Consider the following 25,608-nt stretch of genomic DNA (forward strand, 5'->3'; position numbering starts at 1 on the left):
GGATAAGCAGCATAAAATCTGTTTTACTCTTTTGGGATCTTGCCAGGTACTTGTGACATGGATTGGCCACTGTTAGAAATGGAATATTGGGCTTGAAGGACCTTCAGTCTGTCCCAGTATGGCATTGTTTGTGTGCTTATATGCTCAGTCTATGGATCATTTCAAGATGAAACATTATCAGAACTTGGTGTTAAAATCCTACATAGCTTCTTCCCAGATCAACATGAAGCAGTTCTTGCATACAGTCTTGAAAGGGACACAGGAATTCACCCAATTCTTTGTCAAGAGAAACAAGTAGAGTTCTGTCACCTAATGGAGACCAGTGAATAGAATAAACACCATCCCAGGGTATGCCAGTGCAGGATCAAAGCAGAAATTAGAATAATATTCTCCTTTTCTCAGGCCAAAGACCCTTTCTTCTCTAGTTTCCCAACTCCCAGTCCTCTAAATAGCATTCAGCCATTCAAAATAATAATATATTAAGGCTGATAACAAAAGTTCTTTGATTGGTGACAAGTGTAATTTTTCGAGGAGGGGTTTTGCTCTTTCGAATTGTGTTTTTCCATAGATTAGCCTAGCTGCCATGTTCTGAGCGGTTTGAAGTTTCCTTAAGATTTGATCTTTGCATCCTGCGTATGTTCCGTTGCAGTAATCGATGTGGGCTAGTACCATTGTTTGGATCATGTTACGAAATATGTCCCTCAGGAATAATTGTTTTATGTGTTTGAGTTTCCACATTGTGTGGAACATTTTCTTGTTAATGGCTTTGGCTTGGTTCTCTAGTGTTAAGTGACGACCAATGGTAGTGCCAAGGATTTTCAGGTTGTCAGATATTGGGAGAGTAGAGCCCAGGGTACTGATGGTCATGGGGTGTTCTGTGCAGTGTTGGGATGAAAGAATGAGACAGTGTTCTTTGTTGAGTTTTAGTTTGAATGCAGAAGCCCAGGAATCCATGATGCTCGTGCTTTTCGCGATTTCTGATGGTTCTTTTTGAAAGGTATATATATTGTGACATCATCCGCATAAAGAAAAGGGTTGAAGTTTTGATGGGATAAGGATTTGGCTAATGGGGTCATCATTAGGTTGAATAAGATGGGTGAGAGAGGTGATCCCTGTGGTACTCCGCATTCTGCTTTCCAAGCTGATGAAATATTTGAATTTGATTTTACTTGATATGATCTTGTGGTTAGGAATTCTTGATCCATTTAAGTACATTCCCTCCAATTCCTATTTTATCAAGTATTCTTAGTAGTGTGTGGTGGTCTACCATATCAAAAGCACTTGACATGTCGATTCCTGTTTGAATTTAGCCAGGGGAGTGACTAGTGCAGTTTCTGTACCATGGTGTGATCTGAAGCCTGATTGAGATTCATGTAGTAATGAGAATTCATTGATATATTCTGTTAGTTGTTTGGCCACTATGCCTTCCATCAATTTGGTTGTCAGCGGTATGGATGCTATTGGTCTGTAGTTTGGTCTGTATATTAAATCTATAAGATCCTCTTTCAACTTTGTCACTGTTGATGGGCAATAATTCACTGCAATACCTAAATGAAAATGAAGCCCAAGCTTAACCAACAAGGTTTCACTCCTTTCTAGATACTAAATGGACCAAGAAGGTACCAAGCTGCCTCCCGAAGTCAGCACTGAACCCAGCTATTCAATCCCAGGCTGTTTCTAGTGACTGGCATTGATTATCCGGTTTATTTTTGGCCGGTTTCAACTTAACAAGCCAAGCCAATACTCAGCGCTGGCCGGTTAAGTTGGAACCGGCCAAAGATATTTCAGGTATTGATGCAGCCATATTTAGCTGCCAAGCTTAGCTGGGAACGTGCTGAAAATCAGTGTTAACCCGCGATATTCAGTGAGAGACAGCCAGCTATCTCTCACTGAGTATCAGCGGATAGCCAGCTAAGTACCATTTAACCAGCAAGGTGCCATTCCTGGCTTGTTAAATGGTTTTAAATATCGGCCAGATAATCTTTAACAATAATGCTGACTCCACCGTCTTCCTTCCAGTCATACAGTAGACTCATCATAACATAGACTTCTGGTAATACTGTTGCAAGAGCTGGGCCCTCTAGATCTGTAATCCATGTTTCTGTATCACAAATAATATCTGGTGAAGACCTAACACAAAATCATGAATGATGATGGCATTATTCACTAATGAGCTTGTATTAAAGTAACCAATTTGATTGTATTGCTAATACCCCTGGCATTCACAGTTTGAAAATTCATGCATAAAAATTTTATTTATGATACGTCTTACTTTCCACAAAAACAATTACATCATGGCAATATATTTCATAAGAGCAACTGAAATTTGTTTACACACTGGTCTTGTTATGTCAAAGTTGGCCATTTATTTTGTTTTCTTATATCTTCTCTTTGTTTTGTACTATTGATGTCTAATTCCTGTGTTTTCCCCAGAAGATTTGCTTCTGGGAGTCAAAGCAAGACTTTTCATTCAGAATACACATTACCTGTTTCTCTTTCTGTTCATGAGCTGATTGCAACACAAAACATTGGAACTATAAATAAACTGGCCGATATACAAAGTGATTTAAGGGGGCAGGAACCTCTCCTGCCCACTTAAATCACTTACCACTGCCTAACCAGCGATATTCAGCAGCACTAAAGTGGGCAGTACCACTGAATATCACTTCTGACTGGCCCCACAAAAAGTGGGCAGGTCAGGGGTGGTACAGGGGACGGTGTTAGGGAGGAGCTGGGGGGTTATGTGTGTGCTGACAATATTCAGTGCTGGGACCTGCATAACTTAGCAGGTTAATTTAAGACAGCTCAAAACCTGTCCCAAATGAACCCACTTAGTTATGTGGGCCCAGCACTGAATATCATCCAAGATCCACATAACTCTTTCTTTTAAAACCTCCCCAATCCTCTCCCAGGCCTCAAAAATAGCCACCCTCCCTTCTACCCCCACCCCCAGCTCACAGGCATCAAAGGCCCTCCTCTCCATCCCCTGAATGAGACCTTCCTGAAGTCTAGGTAGGTCCCTACAGGCCTACCTCATGTCCCGTGGGGTCATTGGGGACAGGAGTGAAAGGTCATGGCAGCCATTTGCAAAGGTCAGTCGCAAGGGGCAGGAGCAAGGGGGCTTTGCTCCTGCCCCCAACGACCCCCACAGACCACCAGGGACAAGGCAGGGAGAGAAGGGCCTTTGATGCCTGCGGAATGGGGTGAGGGGGTAGGAGAGAGGGCTATTTTGGACCCCCACAGACCACCAGGGACATCAGGTAGGCCCAGGGAGGCCTACTTAGATTTCAGGGGGTTGAGGGTGGGGGCTTGTTCAAGGCAAGGAGAGGAGGGCCTTTGATGCCTGCAGGATGGGGTGAGGGGGTAGGAGAGGGGGCTATTTTGGAGGCCTGGGAAAGGATCAGGGGATGCTGTAAATGGAAAAGAGAGTTATACGGGTCCTGGCCGATATTCAGCCAGGGCCACATAACTGTCTTATGCAGGCTCTGGCTGAATGTTGACTGGGACTCACATAAGCTCTGGTGGCCAACCTCATCATATTTAACCCCCAGTATTCAGTGCCGGTGCCCGGACATGGTCCGGCGCTGAATATTGAATGCTAATCTTGCTAGCAACAGTCAGCATTAACAAAAATATTGACCGCCGCCAGCTGAATATCAGGGGATCAGTTTCTTTATCTGGGGTGAGGGATATCATCTTGTTTCTGACCTACCCTGGAAAACCTTTGTCTTGCTTTGCTTGTTGAACCTCAGTTGTAATTTACTCTGTGAATGTATCACTTTCAGAAAAAAAAACCCCACTACAATTAAGAAATACAGGATTAAAGTCTTTAGGATGTGATCTTGTCTTAGTTAAGGTAATATAATTACTTGAGATGTATTATATTTATACTGTTTAATGTTTTAGGATGGTGAACTTATATATTCAGACTGGAAGATGGAAAAAGAAACTGAATCTGAAAGACTTGTCTGTATGTATAAGCTATGAGGTCAATTTTCAAGAGTTACAGACGTGGAGGGGCATTTTCGAAAGAACGTCCAAGTCATAATTGAGAAGTTCTGCTCATAATGTCCAAGAAAAAGTCCATCTTACAGCCATTTTCAAACAGAAAAAACATCAGGATTTCCTGTTTGAAAATATGTGAGAAGGATGTTCTTGTGCTGAAAACGTCCAGAATGAATAGCCATTTTCCAAAATGAAACATCCAAAATACAAATGCCAATAAATCAGGCACAAAATCATCTGTGTGGCATCATTTGTATAAAAATAGCCACACATACATCCCTACAATACAGAGGGGCAGCCTAGTGGTCAGTACAGTGGATTTTAAACAACAGGACTCAGGTACAAATTCCACCTTAATTTATTAATCTGTTATTGTGAGCTCTCCAGAAACAGATAAAAACCTACCGTACCTAAAGGTACATCACTACAGTTGCTATCACAATTGCAGGTATCTTATAACATCAAGTACAGTAGGTATTTATGTTCCAAGAGGGCTCACATATTTGAACAACGGGACCCAGGTGTAACTCCTACTTTAACTCTTATTTCTGTACAAAGTCCACTGCACTGACCTCAAGGCTTCTCTTCCAGGGGCGTAGCCACGGGTGGGCCTGGACGGGCCCAGGCCCAGCCACTTTTGCTCCAGGCCCGCCCACCCTAACTAGCCCCAACCCAACCAGTGGCGTAGCTCTCCCAAGCGAGGCTCCAATCTTTTCCTGCCTCTTCTGCCCGCTCTCTCCATCCACATGGTTTTCTGGTATTCTAGCAGGGACCACATAGTAAGCTGTATGTTAAGTGCTTTTTATGCTAGGAGGTTGGGCTTGGGCAGAGAATGGACATAGAAGCATTATCCAGGTACTATGCTGCACCAGGGGCGTAGCCAGACTTCGGCGGGAGATGGGTCCAGCGCCCGAGGTGAGGGGCACATTTTATCCCCCCCCGGCGCCGCTGACCCCCCACGCCATTGCCGACAACCCCCCACCATTGCCGACCCCCCCCCCCACCAACTTTGACCCTCCCCTGCTGACAACCCTCTCGACCCCCCTCCCGCCATCAAACCTCCGCCGCCGTCACCTACCTTTGCTGACGGGGACCCCAACCTCCGCTAGCCGAGGTCCTCTTCTTCCTTTGCTCTGTTTCTGAGTCTGACGTCCTGGAACATGTTGTTTTCCTGTTACCTATTAAGCTGCAGTACTTCAAATTTTACAGCAGTTTAGTAAAAGAGCCTCTATATCACTGAAAAGGGTTAATCATTAAAATAATTATTTTTATGTAAATAGGTTCAAAAGCACTTTATACATACACAGTCCATGATGGTATTGTCCATACTGTACAGAGATCGCCCTTCTTTAAAGACATCGTTCTTACAGTTGGTGGCTGGAACTTTGCTATATGGAAAGAAGGTGGCATTGTAAGTTACTTTGGAATGTTAATTAAACATAAGTTTAAAACTGGATAACATATAAAAATGTTTTTGAAAATTACTTGTTTGCAACTTTTAAAACCTTATGTACTGCCAAAGTTAGCCATAACCATTCAGCTTGGTTTACAGTAATATAAAATTAACAACCATAAAAAAATTCTGAACAGTCTGTAAACGACCTGCATCATCCAAATAAATTGGGTCTTTACTGCTCCATCACAATTCAACCATACCCTCAGGGATCTCTGTTTCATTCAAGGTGAGAGAGTGCCAGCCATGAAGATGCTAATTCTACAACTTGGGCGCCGAAAGTGCCCATAAATGATCAGATACAGATGCACAAATGCATGCAAATGTGTGTGTAAATGCCAAAATTTCACCTAAGAGCTATTGTTTCAGTATGCACATATCTTACATAGCATATGTTTTACATATAGGTACACACATAGGCAGAGTCTGAGCAGGACTGACATTTAATGAGCATAATTTAGCTCTATGGCTGGCGTCAGTGTTCATGCCTAAATTATAGGCACGTATGTCACCTGCTCCACTAGTATTCTATAAAAGAAATTAGGCATTTATTGTACTTAACAAAATAGGTGCCCATTAAGTGCCCTCTTGGCACCTAAATATAAGCACCCTGTTATAGAATTATCTGCCGTAGGTCTAACATTTGCTGCATTCTAGTCAAAATCTCCCAAACAGACATTCAAGTCTTATCACATTCAGAACCAACCCACTCTGTTCTATGCATCTCTAGACACATATCAGCTGTGCAGTCTTCCAATGTAGACCCTTCCTCAACAGGACCACCAACTGGCTATCATCCACATATGTGAAAATTTCCAGCCCAAAGGACAGTACTAATTCCCCCAAAGGTTGTAGAAAGATATTGGATAGCAAAGATTATAGAAGTGAGCCCTGCTGGACACCCCATTTTAGCTCCCTACCTTCTGAGGGAAATGGCAGTTTGACATGTAGCAGTAGTACTGCAACATTATCGCTAGGAGTAATAGGTGCCATTTTGAACCCAGGACTTTGACAGAATAGGAGCAACTAGGGATCACCTTTGCTCCTACTAGATACCAAGGACCCACATAGGAGCTAGGAGTGGGGGATGGAGGGTCTTCGTCTGTGTGGGATCAGAAGAGGTATTGATGTATGTAGGGGTATTGGAAAAAGGGAAAATTGATGGGGAGATTAGAGGAAAGGTGTATTGATGTGTAGAAGGGGAATCTAAAGAAAGGGGTACTTATGTGTGGGGGATTGAAAGAGGGGGTTTCTCTCAGCCTTTGCATCTGCCCTTCAAGCAGACAGTTATGCATGCCTCAGGATGAGTGTAAATGTTATCATATACATTTGTTCATATCTTCATGTAGTCCCTTTGTAAAATGGAGAATACATGTTGGTGCGCTAAGCCTGCCCAAAACCTTCCCACTCCATGCCCTCACACACCCCTTGCTATGTAGACATGATGTGGATTACCACTTGTAAATATTTATTTATAAAAAGTTATATGCCTTCTTTTTGGTTAAAAAATACCAATCAAGATTATGTACAAAATAGAACATTAAGAATACATAAAAAAAACAGCATAAGATTATGGAAAGAGAAAATCTTTCTAAAATCCTTATTTGCATGTGTAGGTGATCTATATGTTTAAAGCCACCATTTACACATGTGGGTGTTTCTAAAATAAAATTTAAGCACCTAACAATTTATAGACATGCCAGTATGCACTGCTGTAGCGGCAGTGTTCACACCCCCCATCCCCAATGGAGTGAGGTAACACCTATTGACCAGAGGCAGGGCCCACGATTGCAGAATTCTGGAGATGCCCTTGAGTATGGCTCCTAACCCATAACCACAACTGCAATGACCAGAATAAGGGGCCCGTTTACTGAGCTGCAGTAAGTACAAATGCCTGTTTAACACAGGCTAAAAGGGTGCACTCAGGTGTCTGGTGGTAGTTTTGTGTTCGGTGCATGCTATCCACGTGCTAAAAAATAGAAAATATTTTTTTAGCACTGGGGCGGGTCTGAGGCAGACAGTAGGCGTGCCCAGCGCTAATCAGTTAGTGCAGCTACATCACCACGAACTAACCAATTAGCACGTGGTTAGCACAGGAGCCCGTACTGTCTAAAAAATAGCTCATGCACTAATGACCTTGTGCTACTGGGGAAATTAGCGTGAGGCCAGTAACAGACAAAATGGAAAATGGGGCCATGTTACTGCTGCACTAAAAGTGGCCTCAGCGCACAGGAAAGGTCCACACTGGGGCTACCACAGACCACTTTTTAGTGCAGCTTAGTAAAAGGGCCCCTAAGTATGTTGGAGAGAGGTGATGTAAAATAGGGGAATCAATCCACAAGTAGTTGTAAAGGAAGACTCGTGGAGCCAAATCCCAGCCCTGGTTTTGACTGAGCTGGAGGAAACTGTTAAATCCAAAAGAAAAAGATATGCTAACCTAAAATGATGCAATACTCACCCTGTTAAATCTTGCTGCTTATTTCTTAGAAGGAGAATGACCAGATTTATTTTAGGTAAAATTTCTCTAGAATAGGAATGCTCAATTGCACAATAGTAATGCCATGTCATTCTGTGGCATCTGTGTGTTTTCTTTAATCTAACAAAATGGTCCAAATAAAACAATGTTATATTTATAGCTTAATGAACAAAATTATCATTTTCTTTTAAGGGTGGTCCAATCCTTAAGTCGTGCTGTTCCACTAAAAGACTCACAGCTGGACACTGGTCTTTATCACGAGCTGGAGTTTTCTTCATTGGCAAGGAAGATGGAAATGTTGATATTTGGGATCTACTGGAGAAAACTCATGAGCCATCCCAAACACAGAACATCTCCTCAGTGCTCATCACCTGTATTAAACCCTGGATTGTCTCCTGTATGTTCACATTTGCCATAAGTGATGAAAGTTTTTAATGACAAAAAAGTTTTTTTTAGTTCTTCTACCAATAACATCTTGGAAAAACAGCATTTTTCTTTCCTGGAAGTGCTTATACTCATGAAGGAATGGTTCTGTTACTCTGTACATTTGCTTCCACCTGTATGCAAATAAGATTTATGTATATTTTGGTATAACACAAACATTTTCCTTCTCACTTTTTATACCATCCATTACATGTTTTTTCTGAGGACAAGCAGGTTGAACAGACATGCACATGCGTAACATCACCCAGTAGCACCAACCCAGATCATCTCCCAGCCTTTTCAGCCCTTTTGATGACAGATAGGGCCCAATGCACAAAGATTACCATGTGTGCAATGTTTGCTTTAGACTGGTTGTAGCTGGTCTAAAGCAAATGTTATTTAGTGTCTAATGCACAAATGGATTCTGCAACCCTTTTACCGGTCACCGTAGCAGCTACCAATAGCCCTATGCAAATGTATTGCAACAAATTCATCAGTATTACAATGAGCATTCCAAGCGATGCATAGACATTTATCTGCACTGAGCGCCTATCTTTAATGTGCAAAACTTTATGGCAGGTCTGGAGCTGTCATGGGGAGCAGACTGGACCCCCAACTCCCAAAACTTTAAGGTATCCCTGGTGGTCCAGCGGTCCCCTCTCCCACCACAAGCAAAAAATTCCTTGTAGTCCAGTGGAGCCCCCTCAAGCCCTCCCAAACCAAAAGATCCCTGGTGGTCCAGTGACCCCCACCCCTCTATGTACCTTGAGAGTTGAAGGCAGGAGGGCAGGAGCAATGCCTACTCCCTCCTGTCTCTGGGCCTGCTCTTCTCAAAATGACGGTGCCCAGCCTCTGTCCAGTGCCTACTGGGGTGCACTGGAATGGGCTAAGCACCATATAAGGAGTTTTTTCCCTTATATGGTACTTAGCACCTCCCAGTGCATCCCAGGATGCACCGGGCAGGGGCTGGTCACTGCCATTTTGAGAAGAGTGGGCCCTATTGAAGGTATGTGGAGGGGTGGGGGGTCACTAGACCACCAGGTAGGTTTTTGAGTTGCAGGAGGCTCGAGAGGGGGTCCACTGGACTACCAGGGATTTTTTCATTCGGAGGGGTTCACTGGACCACCAGGAAAGATTTAAAGATTTTGAGGGGTGGTCGGGATCCGCTGTACCACCAGAGAATTTTAAAGCTCTGTGTGTGGTCAGGGTCCACTGGACCACCAGGGAGTTATAAAGCTTAAGGGGGTTGAGAGGGGTCCGATCATCATTGGACATATGCACAAGAGCTGGGCCTACTTCACAGCTTTTGTGGGCATGCACCAGGAATGTGCAGACTCTTTTACCAACCAATACTCAAAACTAACAGTGTGCATATAATTTGCATGCTGTTAGTGCTGAGCATTGGTCAGTAATTCTGACTCAGTGTTGAGCCAATGTTTTTCTGGCACTGTTCTCTATAGCACCAGAGTTTTGTGCATTGGACCCGTAGTCTTTTTCTTCTGTGCATTTCACGTTGAGAAAAAAATTTCATAATCTGCTTTGGTTATCCTGGTATCCTGGGAGAGCACATATTATTTATTTTATTTATGTGTTCTTGTATCCCACTATTATCCAAAAACAAGTTTCGGTTCAAGGTGACTTACAATTTACATTTTGGTGGAGTTACAATAGTGTTGTGCAATGTGGAGAGGGCATCTATAGTTCGTGTGGGTATTCATAGTGTTTTTGAGGAGATAGATTTGAAGAGGAAAAGGTAGTGGTAGCTTTTGTGTTCAGTTGTAGAGGTTTGGTGATATTCATATGGTTTTTGAAGAGGTAGATTTGAAAGGAAGGCAATGATATCTTTGTGATTAGCTGTAGAATTTTTTGGTTTTCATTTCTTTTCTCAATTGGAGGAGATTTGTGATGCTTCTTATGGTTTTTGGTATCGAGATCCATCATTTGGAACCCAGGTAATTGAATTCTGATGTTTAGATAGTTTTGTAGATGGTGTTTTTGCAGTTAGGTAGATGAAGGAGTATGTAGTTTCTGTTTCTGGGCTTGCATTTCTTGAGGATAGTTCAATCATGTTAAGCATATATTCGGGTGCCATTCTGAATAATATCTTGAAGATTAGGGTGCTCGCTTTGAAAAATATTCTTGCTTTGACTGTTAGCCAATGTAGTGTTTCAAGCAGTGGGGTTGCTTTTTCATATTTCGATTTCTTGAAAATCAGACTTGCTGCCATGTTTTGGACTGTTTGCAGGGATCTTAGTGTATTTTCCTTGCACCCTATGTATACTGCATTGCAGTAGTCTAGTTGCGATAGTATCATTGATTGGACCAGTATCCGGAAAGATTGTCTAGGGAAGTAGTGTCTTATTCTTCTCAGTTTCCATAGTGTTCTGAAGCATTTTGATGTTACTGCTGATATTTGATTGTCCAGTGTTAGATTTGTCAAGAATGATTCATAGTATTTTAAGTTTTATTTCGATGTGGTATGTTTGTTGGTTGATTGTGAATTTGTGGTAGGATGTGGGGTTGTGTGGGCTGGATAGTTCTAGGAATTTGGTTTTGTCTCCGTTCAGTCCAATCCTTTTTTACAATTTTGTCCTGTATGTGTTTGATATTGTTTCAGAAAGGTATGAAGATGATGACATCGTCTGCATATATAAATGGGTTGAAACCCATTAATTTCAGTTTTTTCCGAGCGGTGTCATCATTACATTTAACAGTATTGGTGATATTTGTGATCCCTGTGGTACTCCCCACTCAGAGATCCATGTGGTTGATGTTTGGTTGGACACCTTTACAATGTAGGATCTAGTCTTTAGGAAGCCATTGAACCATGTTGCCACTGCACCGCTGATTCCTATGCTGTCAAGCAGTGTCATTAGTGTGGTGTGGTCTACTAGGTCAAATGCACTTGACATGTCAAATTGTAGTAGTAATACGTTTTTTCCTTGACATATTATGCTTCTGAATATTGTTATCAGGGTGGTTATGACCATTTCAGTGCTGTGTTGTAGTCTGAAACCTGATTAGGATTTATGAAGAATAGAGAATTTTGTCAAGTATTCCGTTAGTTGCTGTGTTACTACACCTTCCATCATTTTGGTCAGTAGTGGTATTGAGGCTACTGGTCTGTAATTTGTGATATCGCTGATCTTGCTGTGTTTTGGGGGATAGGTGTGAGTACTATGTCGCCTTTGTCTGTTGGAAACTGACCTCTTTCAAACATGTATGTGATGTGTTTGGTGAGGTACTCAGTGAACCAGTCTGGTGGGTTTTTCATCTTGTAATTGGGGCATTTGTCAAGTAGGCAGTATGCATGTATGTATTTTGTCAATAGTGTCTTTACTGTGTTTAGGTCGAGGTTCGTATATGTACTGTAGTGTTCTGCTTTCGCTTTCTTTATGCTGTTTGTGTATGTTCTTATGGCTTTTCTCCATATGGTTTTGTTTGCATCTGTTTTGTTTTTGGCCCATGCTCTTTCAAGTTTCCTACAGAGTTTCTTCATGTGTAGTAGTTTGTCATTAAACCAGGGACATGGTTGTTTTGTGATTTTTGTTTTTGTTTTAAATGGTGCTATTTTGTTTAGTATGTTTTCACTTTTGTCCCAATTTCTCATGTTTATTCTCGGGTGGTATGTCGTTGAGTTCATTTATCGTTGTTGTCCAGAATGTGTGGTTGTCTACTTTTCCTCTGGTTGTGAATGTGTATTGGGTTCTTGGCTTTCTTTTCTTGCTGTTTTCTTTCCATTGTAGTGTGAAAGTGAACTTGCTGTGGTGGACTGACCATGGTACCTCTTCCCATCTGTGGTTTGTGAATATGTGGTTGTTACTCATTGAGAATCTGTGGGCTAGTATGTCTAATTGGTGTCCTTTTGTGTGTGATGAGACTCCTTGTGCTGTTGTGACGTTACGTTGGTTTATGAAGTTCATTAGTGTTCTGATGTTTGTGTCATTTTGTTTTTCTAGGTACAGGTTTATGTCACCTATTATTAGGATATTTGAGTGATTGGTGCAGATGTTTGATACGAAGTCCGTGAAATAATCTTGGGCGTTTGTCCAGCTTCCTGGAGGGTGGTAGAATAATGTGATGCATAGTTGGTCAGTTAGTATTTTGTCGGTGATTTTCCATGCCAGGATTTTGATTGTTGAGGATGTGTGTTTAGCACATGCAACTTTGTATTTCATCTGGATGTACAAGAATTATAATTGTATGCACATTATCTGCTAAACATTGGTGATTAACATTTTGAGCTAGATTTAACCAATATAGGGTCCAAAAAAAGGCAGAGGCAGATTGCTGTTTTATTTTAAATTGATTATCTAGTAACTTATTTAACTCTAATCAAGGTAGATTGCAGCAAAATGTATAAATAAAAACATGAAAAAAATGATTAATCAAAACATATAACCAACTAAGACAGCATTTCCCAAACTGTGCGCCGCAGCACCCTGGTGCGCCTTAACCACCCACAATCCAGCATCGTTCCAGAGGCCACTACTCCATCCTCATCCTCCTGGATCTATCCGCCGCTTTTGACACTGTCAATCATGACTTACTTCTTGCCACACTGTCCTCATTTGGGTTCCAGGGCTCTGTCCTCTCCTGGTTCTCCTCCTATCTCTCCCACCGCACCTTCAAAGTTCACTCTCATGGATCTTCCTCCACCCCCATCCCCTTATCTGTTGGTGTTCCCCAGGGATCGGTCCTTGGACCCCTTCTCTTCTCAATCTACACCTCTTCCCTGGGCTCCCTGATCTCATCTCATGGTTTCCAATATCATCTCTATGCTGATGACACCCAACTGTATCTCTCCACACCAGACATCACCGCGGAGACCAAGGCAAAGGTATCGGCCTGCTTATCCGACATTGCTGCCTGGATGTCCAACCGCCACCTGAAACTGAACATGTCCAAGACCGAGCTTATCGTCTTTCCACCAAAACCCACTTCTCCTCTTCCTCCACTTTCTATCTCAGTTGATAACACCCTCATCCTCCCCGTCTCATCTGCCCGCAACCTCGGAGTCATCTTTGACTCCTCTCTCTCCTTCTCTGCGCATATCCAGCAGATAGCCAAGACCTGTCGCTTCTTCCTCTTTAACATCAGCAAAATTCGCCCTTTCCTCTCTGAACACACCACCCGAACTCTCGTCCACGCTCTCATTACCTCTCGCCTGGACTACTGCAACTTACTCCTCACCGGCCTCCCACTTAGCCATCTATCCCCCCTTCAGTCTGTTCAGAACTCTGCTGCACGTCTCATATTCCGCCAGAACCGATATACTCATATCACCCCTCTCCTCAGGTCACTTCACTGGCTTCCGATCGGATACCGCATTCAATTCAAGCTTCTCCTTCTTACCTACAAATGCACTCAGTCTGCTGCCCCTCACTACCTCTCTACCCTCATCTCCCCTTACGTTCCCGCCCGTAACCTCCGTTCACAGGATAAATCCCTCCTCTCAGTGCCCTTCTCCACCACCGCCAACTCCAGGCTCCGCTCATTCTGCCTCGCCTCACCCTATGCTTGGAACAACCTTCCTGAACCCTTACGCCAAGCCCCCTCCCTGCCCGTCTTCAAGTCTTTGCTTAAAGCCCACCTCTTCAATGCTGCGTTCGGCACCTAACCCTTACCGTTCAGTGAATCCAGACTGCCCCAATTTGACTGCCCCTATCGGACCGACCGTTCACTTGTCTATTAGATTGTAAGCTCTTTGAGCAGGGACTGTCTCTCTTTGTTAAATTGTACAGCGCTGCGTAACCCTAGTAGCGCTCTAGAAATGTTAAGTAGTAGTAGTAGTAGTAGTTCCCTACTTTCTCCTCCTGCAGATCGGGAATCTGCCACTTCCTGGATCTTCCCCCGCCACCACTGCAGTGCTTGCAGCTTACATTTTCAGGCCGTCCACGGTTCACACAGGCACTACGGGGATTTCCCTTTGCTGCATGCGGCACCCATAACAGGAAGTTGCATCACAGAGGGCTGGACGCAACAGAGGGAAGAACCTGCAGTGTCTGTGTGAATTGCGGATGGCCCAAAAATTTAAGCTGCCCGCACTGTAGCAGCGGCGGGGGAAGGAGAAAGAAGTGGCAGTGATCCTGGACTTGCAAGAAGGAAGGTAGCTAGTGATGCTGGATTTGGTGAAGGCAGAGGTGTGCTGGATTTATGGGAGGAGAGAGGCTGCAGGGAATGGTGTGCTGGGCTTTCTGGAAAGAGGGGGCTGCAGGGAAAGGGAGACCTATGTGGCTGGGGATGTGGGGGGGGGGGGGGGTGCGGAGACCCATGAGGCCCGGGGGGTGGGGAGTACAGTGAAAAATTGCTTGGACACTAAGGGTGCCATGAACCGAAAACGTTTGGGAACTCCTGAACTAAGAGGTCATATTGATTACAACATTGTATTCAAGTACAAAATGTATTTCCATTGCATGTGAGAGCAGCCATCTAATCATAATATTGTGTGTCTGCCGAGCATCACATCCCCATTCAGGGCCCATCATAGACATGCTGGGGCCCAGGGCATACTGTGAATTTAGGAGAGGGTCCTAAAGCTACCAGCAGGTTGTGTGTTCTTCAGCTTTGGGCAGGCATGAGACCCAGGACAATTGACCTGGTTAAAGCTCCTATAATGCTGGCCGTTCCCCAATCCTGTGATGTATGTTCTCATACTTGTTCTGTCTACTTGATAGTTTCTCAGCAATTACTTTTTTCAGCTGCTCCTGGATCTTAGCGCAAATTTATTTTGTCTGCCAGGTACAGTTCCTACCTCCCAAGGTCATTGTTTTTCAATCTTCCTGTACCAAATATACATTATAAACAGCTGTAAAGACTGATGATGTGCAAGTCCAATACTACTGCTCTTGAATACCACAAATTGAAGAACAGTAGGTGCCACAGTTTTGGCAAGGGTACTGTGTCATTTCTACTTTGTAGAAGAATGCCTGAAAGCAACAAATACATTATAAATGCAAATCAAACACAAAACAGAGGTAATCACTTAAATCATAAAACCCATCATGACAGACTGAAACAAAATATATAATTAAAATACAAATTAAGACCTTTGGTGTATCATCTTGCTTCCTAAAGGCCTCCACCTTCTAAATTATTCCAACCACAGCAGCCAAGTTGTAGGTGATACACAAGTCACATTTCTGTGCTCCAACCACAGAAGAGACACATACCCCTCCCCTATCTAAGAGAGTATTGGAAAAGAAACTTTCTCAAGTAGTAAGTTATAAAAGTTATACTGTATTAATTATTGGGCCTGGGTTTCAGAGTTCACTGTGTGAAAAATAAGATTGTTTTCTGCTGATGTAAAATTTGCTATTTTTCTGCTGACTCCAGGCTCTAGCAACCTAGAAGCAGGGTCTCTGGTTGCACTGTCCTGCTGTGAATCTAAAGGGAAAGAGTAGAAGCAGAAGGAGTTCTTTGCAATGCAGGCTGCTAGTGGTTGACATTTGTGTGCTATTCAAATTCAAATCAGTTCTTGTTTACTGCTAATATCCCCTTTTCAGGATTCAGGGTGGTTTACAAATTCTTGATGTAACAGCAGCAAAAACTGTTAAAGTATATGCATGAGATAAAAGGACATTTTAGGACATTCTATTGGATGATATGAGTAGGTAGGCGTCAAGAAGGACTGTTATGAAACAGTCTTTGGGAGGAGGAAGGTTTTTAGTCTCTTCCGGAAGCTAAGGCAGGGGCGTAGCCAGACACCCAATTTTGAGTGGGCCTGGGCCCAAGATGAGGGCAGAAGAACTCTGCCCTGTCCCACAAGTGATTTGGTCTCTCCCTCTCTCGCCTGCATGCCATATGGTCTCTCAAACATCCCCCTCCCCCCATACCTTTTAAATAGCAGATTTTCACTGGCAGCAAGCAGCAAATAATACACACTGTTCATGTTGGCTCCACAGCCTTCCCTCTGATGCAACTTCCTGTCTCTGCATAGGCAGGAATACATCAGAGGGAAGGCTGGTATGCAGGAAGGACAAGAATTTTCGGCTGGTGGGGCTTGGGAATCCCTGCCAGACATTTCATAGGTGTGCTGCTACTGGGTGGGCCTGAGCCCAAAGTAGGTGGGCCTGGGCCCACCCAGGCCCACCCTTGGCTACGCCACTGAGCTAAGGTAGCTCTTATATGTTCTGATGTCAATAGCCATGATGTAACTCCAAGTACAGGGGATAGTGAGTTGAAGATCTTCTGATATCGGATTGCTTTATGAAATGGTGTCGCTAGCATCAGGTTTGTTTTTTTTAATCAGTTTGTTAGACTGGGCCAAGCATAGTGAAGCAGTTCTAATTAGCAGTTCAGATGTAAAACCCTGTAAGATTTGATAAACTAAACAAGCAGCTTGGATATGCCTGTTTTACCCTCATTCAACCATCTGCAAAGAGCAGGTGCAAAGTACAAATGTCCTCTGTATATCTTTTATGCCAGCTAATTTTCAAAAATAAACATACACACGTATTTTGGAACTGCATGGTCTACTAAAAATTGCCTCCATACTACAAAAGTTAATATTTAAATGTTAATATTTTGTTTAAACATTTTGGGACCCTTTTCTAAAGGCATGTAAGGGCCTAAGCATGTCCAGTGCGCGCCAAATCGGTATTACCGCCCAGCTACCACGAGCCCCAAGCAGTAATTCTGAATTTGGTGCATGCCAAAAACACACGGTAGAAAATATTTTCTATTTTCTACCGTGTGGCGCTTACATGGCAGTAAACGGTAGTGGACATGCATTGCATGCCTACAGCCCAGGAAGCATGTGAGACCTTAATGCTAAGTCAATGGGTGGCGGTATAGTCTCAGGTCAAAAATGGATGCGTGCTGATTTTTATTTTGACACATGTCTATTTTCCAGCCTGCTACCAGAACCCTTATCCACACCCTCTCGCTTGGACTATTGCAATTTACTTCTCACTGGTCTTCCGCTCAGCCATCTCTCTCCTCTCCAATCTGTCCAAAATTCTGCGGCACGACTTATTTTCCGCCAGAATCGTTATACCCACACTAGCCCACTCCTCAAGTCACTTCACTGGCTCCCTGTCCGATTCCGCATACAGTTTAAACTTCTCGTACTGACCTTTAAATGCATCCACTCTACAGCCCCCCATTACCTCTCCACTCTCATCTCTCCCTACATTCCTCCCCGTGAACTCCACTCACCGGACAAATCTCTCTTGTCATCCCCCTTCTCCTCCACTGCTAACTCCAGGCTTCGTTCCTTTTCTCTCACAGCACCGTATGCCTGGAATAGACTTCCTGGACCTATACGTCTAGCCCCATCTCTATCTATTTTCAAATCTATGTTGAAAACCCATCTTTTCACTGCTGCTTTTGGCTTCTAGCCACTACTCATTTACCCTCCCCTTGTTCCTTTCCTCCTTCTCACCAAGTACTTCCCTCACCCATAACTGTCTTGTCTGTCTGTATTACTTAGATTGTAAGCTCTATTAAGCAGGGACTGTCTCTTTGTGTCAGGTGTTCAGCGCTTAGTGCGTCTGGTAGCACTATACAAATGCTAATAATAATAATAAATGTTTATAACTTTGCACTGCAAATTGTAAATTATTCTGCGTGACTAACAATAGTAATTTGGTTTATATTTAACAGCAAAGCAGCACTTTTTAGCAGTTTCAGATGAGTATGGAACATTGTATATTTTAGAGATCCCCTGGACATTGCGAAGTCTCTCAAGCAATGAGGTTAGTAAAACTTTGCATCAATGATTTATATAAGCAGGCAGGCTAGCGTATTCATGAAATGTAAGTAGTTAGAAACATTCAGCTGTTTATTCAAGAGATTTGGCTTGATTTCAAAAGCAAGTGCTGACTTTACTGTTGTTAGAGTTCTTTTTTTTTTTTTACCAATGTTTTATGAGAGGAATATCAAGGTTTCTTAACCCAACAGCATTGGCATACTGTGGGTCTCTAGTGCCAGGGACACTGATGTTTGTACTTGTGCTTCCTTCTCCTCCCCCCCCCACACACACACATAAACATCACCTTTGTTCCTTACCTCCCTTCCTAATTCCCTCTCCTCCAACGCACACACATACACACATACATACACTGTGCCACATAAATTCCAACTTACAGCAGGAGATTTATTTATGTATTTGTTGCATTTGTATCCCACCTTATCCCACCTCTTTGCAGGCTCAAAGTGGCTAGTGGCACAAAAGGCCCAAAACCAAAGCTCCAAACACAACATTTCACCCCCTTGTGAGGTCCCCTGTGGTTAAGCTGTAAAATCTACCCTTTGAAATTTCTTGACAGTGTAAAATATATTATTGCATTTGGTGCTATTTTATTATTCTTTCCAAACTAAAGAATGTTTGGAAACTGTCCCCTCCCCTCCTCACATACTGAGACAACACAGATATGCCACACTTACTTATGCAAAGGGTTTGGAAAGAATTCTATGAGCCATCCACCATATGGTTTCCGCTCTTATTATTTTTATTATTTTCTTCAAAATTCCTGCTTTTCCACTATCACCTATCAATCACTTTGTACCTCAGAAAATGAGAAATTAAGTCATAAAAATAGAACAATATCATAATACTAGTAATATGCTGGTGATGGAGTCTCACTTCAGTTACAAAGTATGAGTTTTCAGCAGCTTCTTTTGACTAAATGTATTTGTGTCCATTGATGTGATATGAGTCCAATTCGTAACCTGTAAATGAGACCTCAGACTATTCATTTGATAAAGTTGTGAATTTGGTCTTTTCTCTTCTTGTTCTGTATTTAAGTTCACTTGGCTTCCAAGCGCAGATGGGCAAGTGACAGACCAAACCCTGTCCAAGTCCATGGCCCCCAAAATAAAGTCTACCTTGCAGATTTTATAGTTGTACTTGATGATGTCTTTCAGTCTGAAGCATGGTCTTCTCTGTGAGCTTATGCCCACAGCTCACAGAAAATACATTTGGTAATTCTGATGTCCTCCATTTTTATGACATGAAGCTGAGTTTTCACTAACATTTCTTCCACACTAGAAATGTGGCATAATTTAAGGAATTCTCCAACAGACATTAAGGGTCCCTTTTACTAAGCCACGTAGGCGCCTACACGCGTCCAACGCATGCCAAATTGGAGTTACCGCCCGGTTACCGCATGGTGCGTGTGGTGCTTTCAATTTTGGCGTGTGTCCGCTACATGCGTCTGAAAAATTTATTTTCTGGCACACATAGCGGAAATGCGCCAAGTGGTATCTGACGCGCTTAGGTCATTACCACCCAAATTCTTTACCACTAGGTTTATGGCTGGTGGTAAGCAGGCTTATTTTCGAAAGTGATCGCCGGCCATCTTCCGACATAAATCAGGAGATGGCCGGTGATCTCTCAAAAGTGGCCAAATTGGTATAAGCAAAAGCGTTTTTTTACAGCATCGCCGCTTTCCCGTCGCCTCACCAGCGAAAGTTCAAGGGGGCGTGTTGGCGGCGTAGCAAACGCAGGACATGGGTGGGCATGGGCGTGGCTACCAGATGGCCGGCTTTCGCGGATAATGGAAAAAAAAAGCGGCGTTCATCAGTATTTCGCTGGCTTTACTTGGTCCTTTTATTTTCACGACCAAGCCTCAAAAAGGTGCCCCGAATGACCAGATGACCACTGGAAGGAATCGGGGATGACCTCCCCGTACTCCCCCAGTGGTCACCAACCCCCTCCCATACTATAAAAATAAAACTAAAAACCTTTTTTGACAGCCTGTATGCCAGCCTCAAATGCCATACCCACCTCCATGACAGCAGAATGTGTTCTATCCTCTGACAACCTTTCCCTGGTTGTGATGTGGCTCTCGGGTGAGTGTGACACCTTTTCTGTTAGGTGCACTGCAGAGTCACATCAGCAATGCATTGTGGTGGGTGTAGGGTAGTGGGCTCTACTCCCATGGTGCTTTTCCCCCTGCTAACTGGGTCAGAGTGTGTCCAGTTTTGTTTCCGGTAGTCCATGAGGTAGTGGCCATTTTAGATCCCTTTCATGTGTTACCCACGTTAGAGAACTTAGTTTTTACCTTGAATGTTGCTGAAAGAGGGCATTGTACACCATTCTGCCAGCTCTGACCTACTGCTAATCTCAGTACCAGGGAGACTCTTTGCCAGTGGGGCACAACCTCTGATCTGCAGTTAACTGTGAGTAAACTTGCTTATTCAAATAAAGGACTTTTTCAAAGAGATTAGTCTTCAGGTCTCAACTGGTGTGCCAAGGTTATACAGCAGCAACATGTCCTAGAGGCCTGTGTGTATGCAGGTCCCTAGAGCACTTTTAGTGGATACCGCAGTGCACTTAAGGCAGGCGGACCCAGGTCCATCCCCCCCCCCTACCTGTAACACTTGTGCTGGTAAATGGGAGCCCTCCAAAACCCACTGTACCCACATGTAGTTGCCCCCTTCACCCCTAAGAGCTACGTTAGTGTTGTACATTTGTGGGTAGTGGGGTTGGGGGGGTTGGGGGGGTTGGGGGGCTCAGCACCCAAAGTAAGGGAGCTATGCATGTGGGAGCTTTTTCTGAAGTCCACCACACTGACCCCTAGGGTGCCCAGTTGGTGTCCTGGCATGTGAGGGGGACCAGTGCACTACAAATGCTGGCTCCTCCCATGACCAAATGCCTGGGATTTCGCTGGGTTGGGGATGGCTGGCATTTTTTTCCATTATCGCTGAAAAACAAAACTGGCGATCTCAAACCCGGCGAACTCTGGCATTTGGCCGGGCTAAACCGTATTATCAAAAAAAGAAGGCTGGCCATTTTTTTCGATAATACGGTTCTGGCCAGCTGTTGCGCCGCCGCCAAAATAGATCGCCGGTGATCTATTTCGCTGGCGACATTCGATTATGCTCCTCAAGGTCTCAGACCCAAAATGTACGCACTGCAATTTTGATTTTGCTGCACGTCCATTTTTGGTAAAAAAAAAAGAGGCATTTTTTGCAGGTGCACTGAAAAATAGATTGGTGTGTGCCCAAAACCCACGCCTACACTACCACAAGCCATTTTTCAGCACACCTTTATAAAAGGACCTCTAAATTGCCTGTAACACTTTGGACACTATACAGCAGATACCTCAGCCAACTTGGAGCTCAGGGAGTACTGATGAAACTTTTCATCTGCCATATACAATGGCAAAATGTAGATAGAAGATAGATGTTATATTTGAAATGTGAACAACCGTTTCAGTAATCCCCTTTGTAAAGGAATAAAACTATCATGAATTTCCCTGCAAAGTGAAAAAAAAAACAAGTGCACTATTGTGTATTATTTATAAATATCTTGTAACTTGGCTGCTGATTGTTTAGCTTCATACACATAAATGGAGATAAAAATGTTCAGCGTTTGCAGATGATTTACAGTTACTACATAACTGATTGTTCATACACTGATTGTAATCCTGGAATTGTACACCTATGCAATATTCCCAAGGATAAGTTTCAAATTAAAGCAAGTAGCAATTCAAAAAGTTTAATGTTGAGATTCAGTATGACCATTAACATCTTTCTCATCTCAATGTTGGCAGACTTCCCTTGTTCAGAATTACTTTGAGAGAGAAGTAAAACATCTGGATTACCTGCAACAACGTAAAATCTTCCGAGCCAAAGAAAAAAAGGAAGCAGAGCTGCAAGAAGAAATGAAGAAGTTGGTGAGTGAAAAGCAAGAGCATGAGAGCATTGCACTCAACCATTTCAAAGATGGGTTTGAGGCAGCTTTGTGTTATTTGTGTGTACTGTCAGCCTGTGCATAGGAAGTGTGACCAATAACCTTTCTTCATTTTCAGTGCTATGTAATCCTAGCGCTAGTCTCTGGAATCAAAATAGTGAAATTATTAGGTCCCAAAAGAAAGTAAAGCAAAATGAAACCTCTTTGGCTGCAGGCCACAGTTTAACAGAAAGCATGTGCAAATATGTTACTGACCTAATCAACGTGGAGGGGCATAATTGAACGTCGCCAGCGAAATAGATCACCGGCGATCTATTTTGGTGGCGGCGCAACAGCTGGCCGGAACCGTATTATCGAAAAAGATGGCCGTCCATCTTTTTTTTCGATAATACGGTTTAGCCTGGCCAAATGCCAGAGTTTGCCGGGTTTGAGATCGCCGGTTTTGTTTTTCAGCGATAATGGAAAAAAATGCCGGCCATCTCAAACCCGGCGAAATCCAAGGCATTTGGTCGTGGGAGGAGCCAGCATTTGTAATGCACTGGTCCCCCTCACATGCCAGGGCACCCTAGGGGGCACTTCTAAAAATGTTTTAAAAAATATTTAAAAAGCTGCCAGGTACATAGCTCCCTTACCTTGGGTGCTGAGCCCCCCAAATCCCCCCCAAACCCACTCCCCACACCTCTACTCCATTACCATAGCCCTTATGGGTGAAGGGGGGCACTTACATGTGGGTACAGTGAGTGTTGGGGAGGTTTGGAGGGCTCAACACTTAGCACCACAAGTGTAACAGGTGGGGGGGGGGGTGGACATGGGTCTGCTTGCCTGAAGTGCACTGCACCCATTAAAAACTGCTCCAGGGACTTGCATACTGCTGTCAGGGAGCTGGGTATGGCATTTGAGGCTGACATACAGGCTGGCAAAAAAGTGCTTTATTTTTATTTTTTTTTGTGTGGGAGGGGGTTGGTGACCACTGGGGGACAATGGAGAGGTCATCCCCCATTCCCTCCAGTGGTCATCTGGTCAGTTGGGGCACCTTTTTGAGGCTTGGCTGTGAAAATAAAAGAACCAAGTAAAGCCGGCAAAATACTGCTTAACGCTGCTTTTTTTTTTCCATTATCCGCGAAAGCCGGCCATCTGGTAGCCACGCCTATGCCTGCCCATGTCCTGCCTTCGCTTCACCGGTGACACGCCCCTTTGAACTTTCACTGGCGAGGCGACTGGAAAGCGGCGATGCTGTCAAAAAAGCAGCTGTCGTTTATACCGATTTGGCCGCTTTTGAGAGATCGCCGGCCATCTCCCGATTTATGTCGGAAGATGGCCGGCGATCACTTTCGAAAATAAGCAGGATAGTGCGGAAAGAGTACTGTGCATCTCCCCCCTCCCCCCCAACCTCCCACAGGGGTGGCTTGCCCAGTGCTTTGATAAGCAGTACCAACACTTTTTTTTCCTGCCTTACAAAATCATCCTATCAACCCCTTTATATTTCTCACTCAAAATCTCCCAGCTTGCTTTTTTGTCCCATTGGTGCACTAGGCAGCTTTGAACCTGTGACCCTCAGATTCAGAGTTAGCCACCTTCTAGGTAGAGCTATTCTGGGTTACATGGCTGTGTACACCATACTGGATGGAAAAAAAAATCTTGGGAAGGACTAGCTGATCAGTTGCAACCAGTGATTCACAAACCTGGTCATGGAGGCAACCCAGCCAGTCAGGTTTTCAGGATATCCACAATAAATATTCATGAGAGAGATTTGCATGCACTGCCTCCACTGCATGCAAATCTATCTTATGAATATTCATTGTGGGTTTCCTGAAAACCTGACTGGCTAGGGTGCCTCCAGGACCTGGTTTGGGAACCACTGGTTGCAACAACAGTTAAAGGCTTGGTAGAAGAACTTTGTGATGTTAAGCTAGTCTTGAATTAGGCGTAGCCCCTCTGGGATGAGTTCCTGAGTGTAGTGCTTACTCCTGAGAAGGCTCGCTGCTGAGCATTATATCACATGATTTCCTTTGACGAAGCCTGAAAGGTGTGGCTAACCTTTTCTATTGTATATATGAAGAATAAAGGGTGAAATTGTGAAACACACCTCAGTCACATGATGTTGACTAAGCTCCTAAAAGGGAATTGGTAGTCATTTCACTGGGTTCAATGTACTGTTAGTTTTTATGTAAAGGAAAGTATGAAGAATCCATTAAGAACAAGCTAGAACACTAAAGAAGGCATAAAGTAGCATACAATTTGATGATAAATGTTGGTGAAACCATTGGATATTCACCGCCTTCAGTCAGAAATCTCAACCTATGATGTCTGCATTGTATGGGCGTTTTCAGGAACATGCTTGTGCAAGTTTTTCAAACCGTGACATATACCAAGAGCTGAGCGTTATCCTGTTAACATGACTGCATTAAGACAATCAATTTTGCATTAGAAGTTATTTTTTGTTGATTGGAAAGGAAATGCCAGGTAAAGTTGCTATTCTTCTAAGAATGACAGAGAACAACAAAAGATGGAAAACCATCTTAGGCAACTGTACTTCTATAATGTTTACTTTGTGGTTGTTAAACCTTCCAAGCAACAAAATGTCATGTATATTGGCTAAAGTTTATTTATTTTTTTTTTTTTTTTGTATTTTACCAGAAGCTTTTGCATCTGGATTTGTATTGGCTTTTTTGGCAACTTGAACTCAGTTGTAATTCCGTTCTTCTCTAAATATGTGTTATACATAAAATTGACATATGTATAGATCTGCATAGATTGGAGACTGTTCCAAAATCTACTTTAACTCCATACTTAATTGTAATGCATCAGTGTAATTTACCTAATAATCCTGTTTAAAAAAATTATCACAGCAATTCAGTGCTCTGACTGAGACTTGCCAAAGCTACTCAAGTATATAATAGTCTTAAGTAGATCATCATACATGAAATACCGAGGAAAACTTCTACGATCCTTTATTAACATTAAACTGTAATTACTAGAGTCTTGGCCTGTCTAAGCTGATCCTTTCTCTCTGCTTTGCCTCTTCATTTTGACTTTGCCTGTTATGACCAGTACAGATAAATGCCCATTTTGGATCAGTATTTATTTTTTGGATTGAACCCACATCTTTTTCAGTTGTAGCTAAAGATGTGATTTACCTTTTTGCTACCATTTTTTTTAGGAGGGAAGTCCACCACACAAGTCCAAAGATGAAATTGAAGAAGAGCTAAGTAAGGAGTATGAGAATTTTTTGGCTACAGAGAAGAGGATCCTGGTAGAACTTGGGCTCCGTTTACCTGAACAAGAAAAAAATATTAGTTTTATGTAATAAAAAGCACTGTCTTCTCTAACACTACCCTAGTAATGACATGCTTTTTGTTTTTTACTGGACTGTCCTTTTTTGAAGAGTAAGGGCCCTGTTTACTAACGTGCGCTAGCATTTTTAGCGTGTGCTAAAAATTAGCAAGCACTAGTGTTAGAGACATAGGTGTCTCTAACGTTAGCGCGTGCTAATTTTTAGCATGTGCTAGAAATATTGGTGTGCCTATAGTGCAGCTTATTAAATAGGGCCCTAAATGTTGTAGGATTCAAGTCTTCTAGTTGTCCTCTTTCCCTACCCCACCAAGGAAA

The 25,608-nt window shown here is 43.1% G+C and overlaps 1 protein-coding gene across 1 annotated transcript in view; it reads left to right on the top strand.

Annotated features, from left to right (window-relative positions):
• The window catches only part of WDR63 (WD repeat domain 63), a 153,140-nt gene extending 127,739 nt beyond the window's left edge, over nt 1–25,401 (top strand). Inside the window, exons 18-23 of the mRNA XM_030206324.1 lie at nt 3,907–3,970; nt 5,286–5,416; nt 8,127–8,331; nt 17,964–18,055; nt 21,860–21,982; nt 25,160–25,401. Of these exons, the coding sequence (XP_030062184.1) occupies nt 3,907–3,970; nt 5,286–5,416; nt 8,127–8,331; nt 17,964–18,055; nt 21,860–21,982; nt 25,160–25,306 (762 nt within the window). The 3' untranslated portion in view covers nt 25,307–25,401. The remainder of the gene's footprint in view (nt 1–3,906; nt 3,971–5,285; nt 5,417–8,126; nt 8,332–17,963; nt 18,056–21,859; nt 21,983–25,159) is intronic.
• Nucleotides 25,402–25,608: the final 207 nt, after the last annotated feature.

Source organism: Microcaecilia unicolor, chromosome 6, assembly GCF_901765095.1.
Source record: "Microcaecilia unicolor chromosome 6, aMicUni1.1, whole genome shotgun sequence".
Taxonomy (NCBI): Eukaryota; Metazoa; Chordata; class Amphibia; order Gymnophiona; family Siphonopidae; genus Microcaecilia; species Microcaecilia unicolor.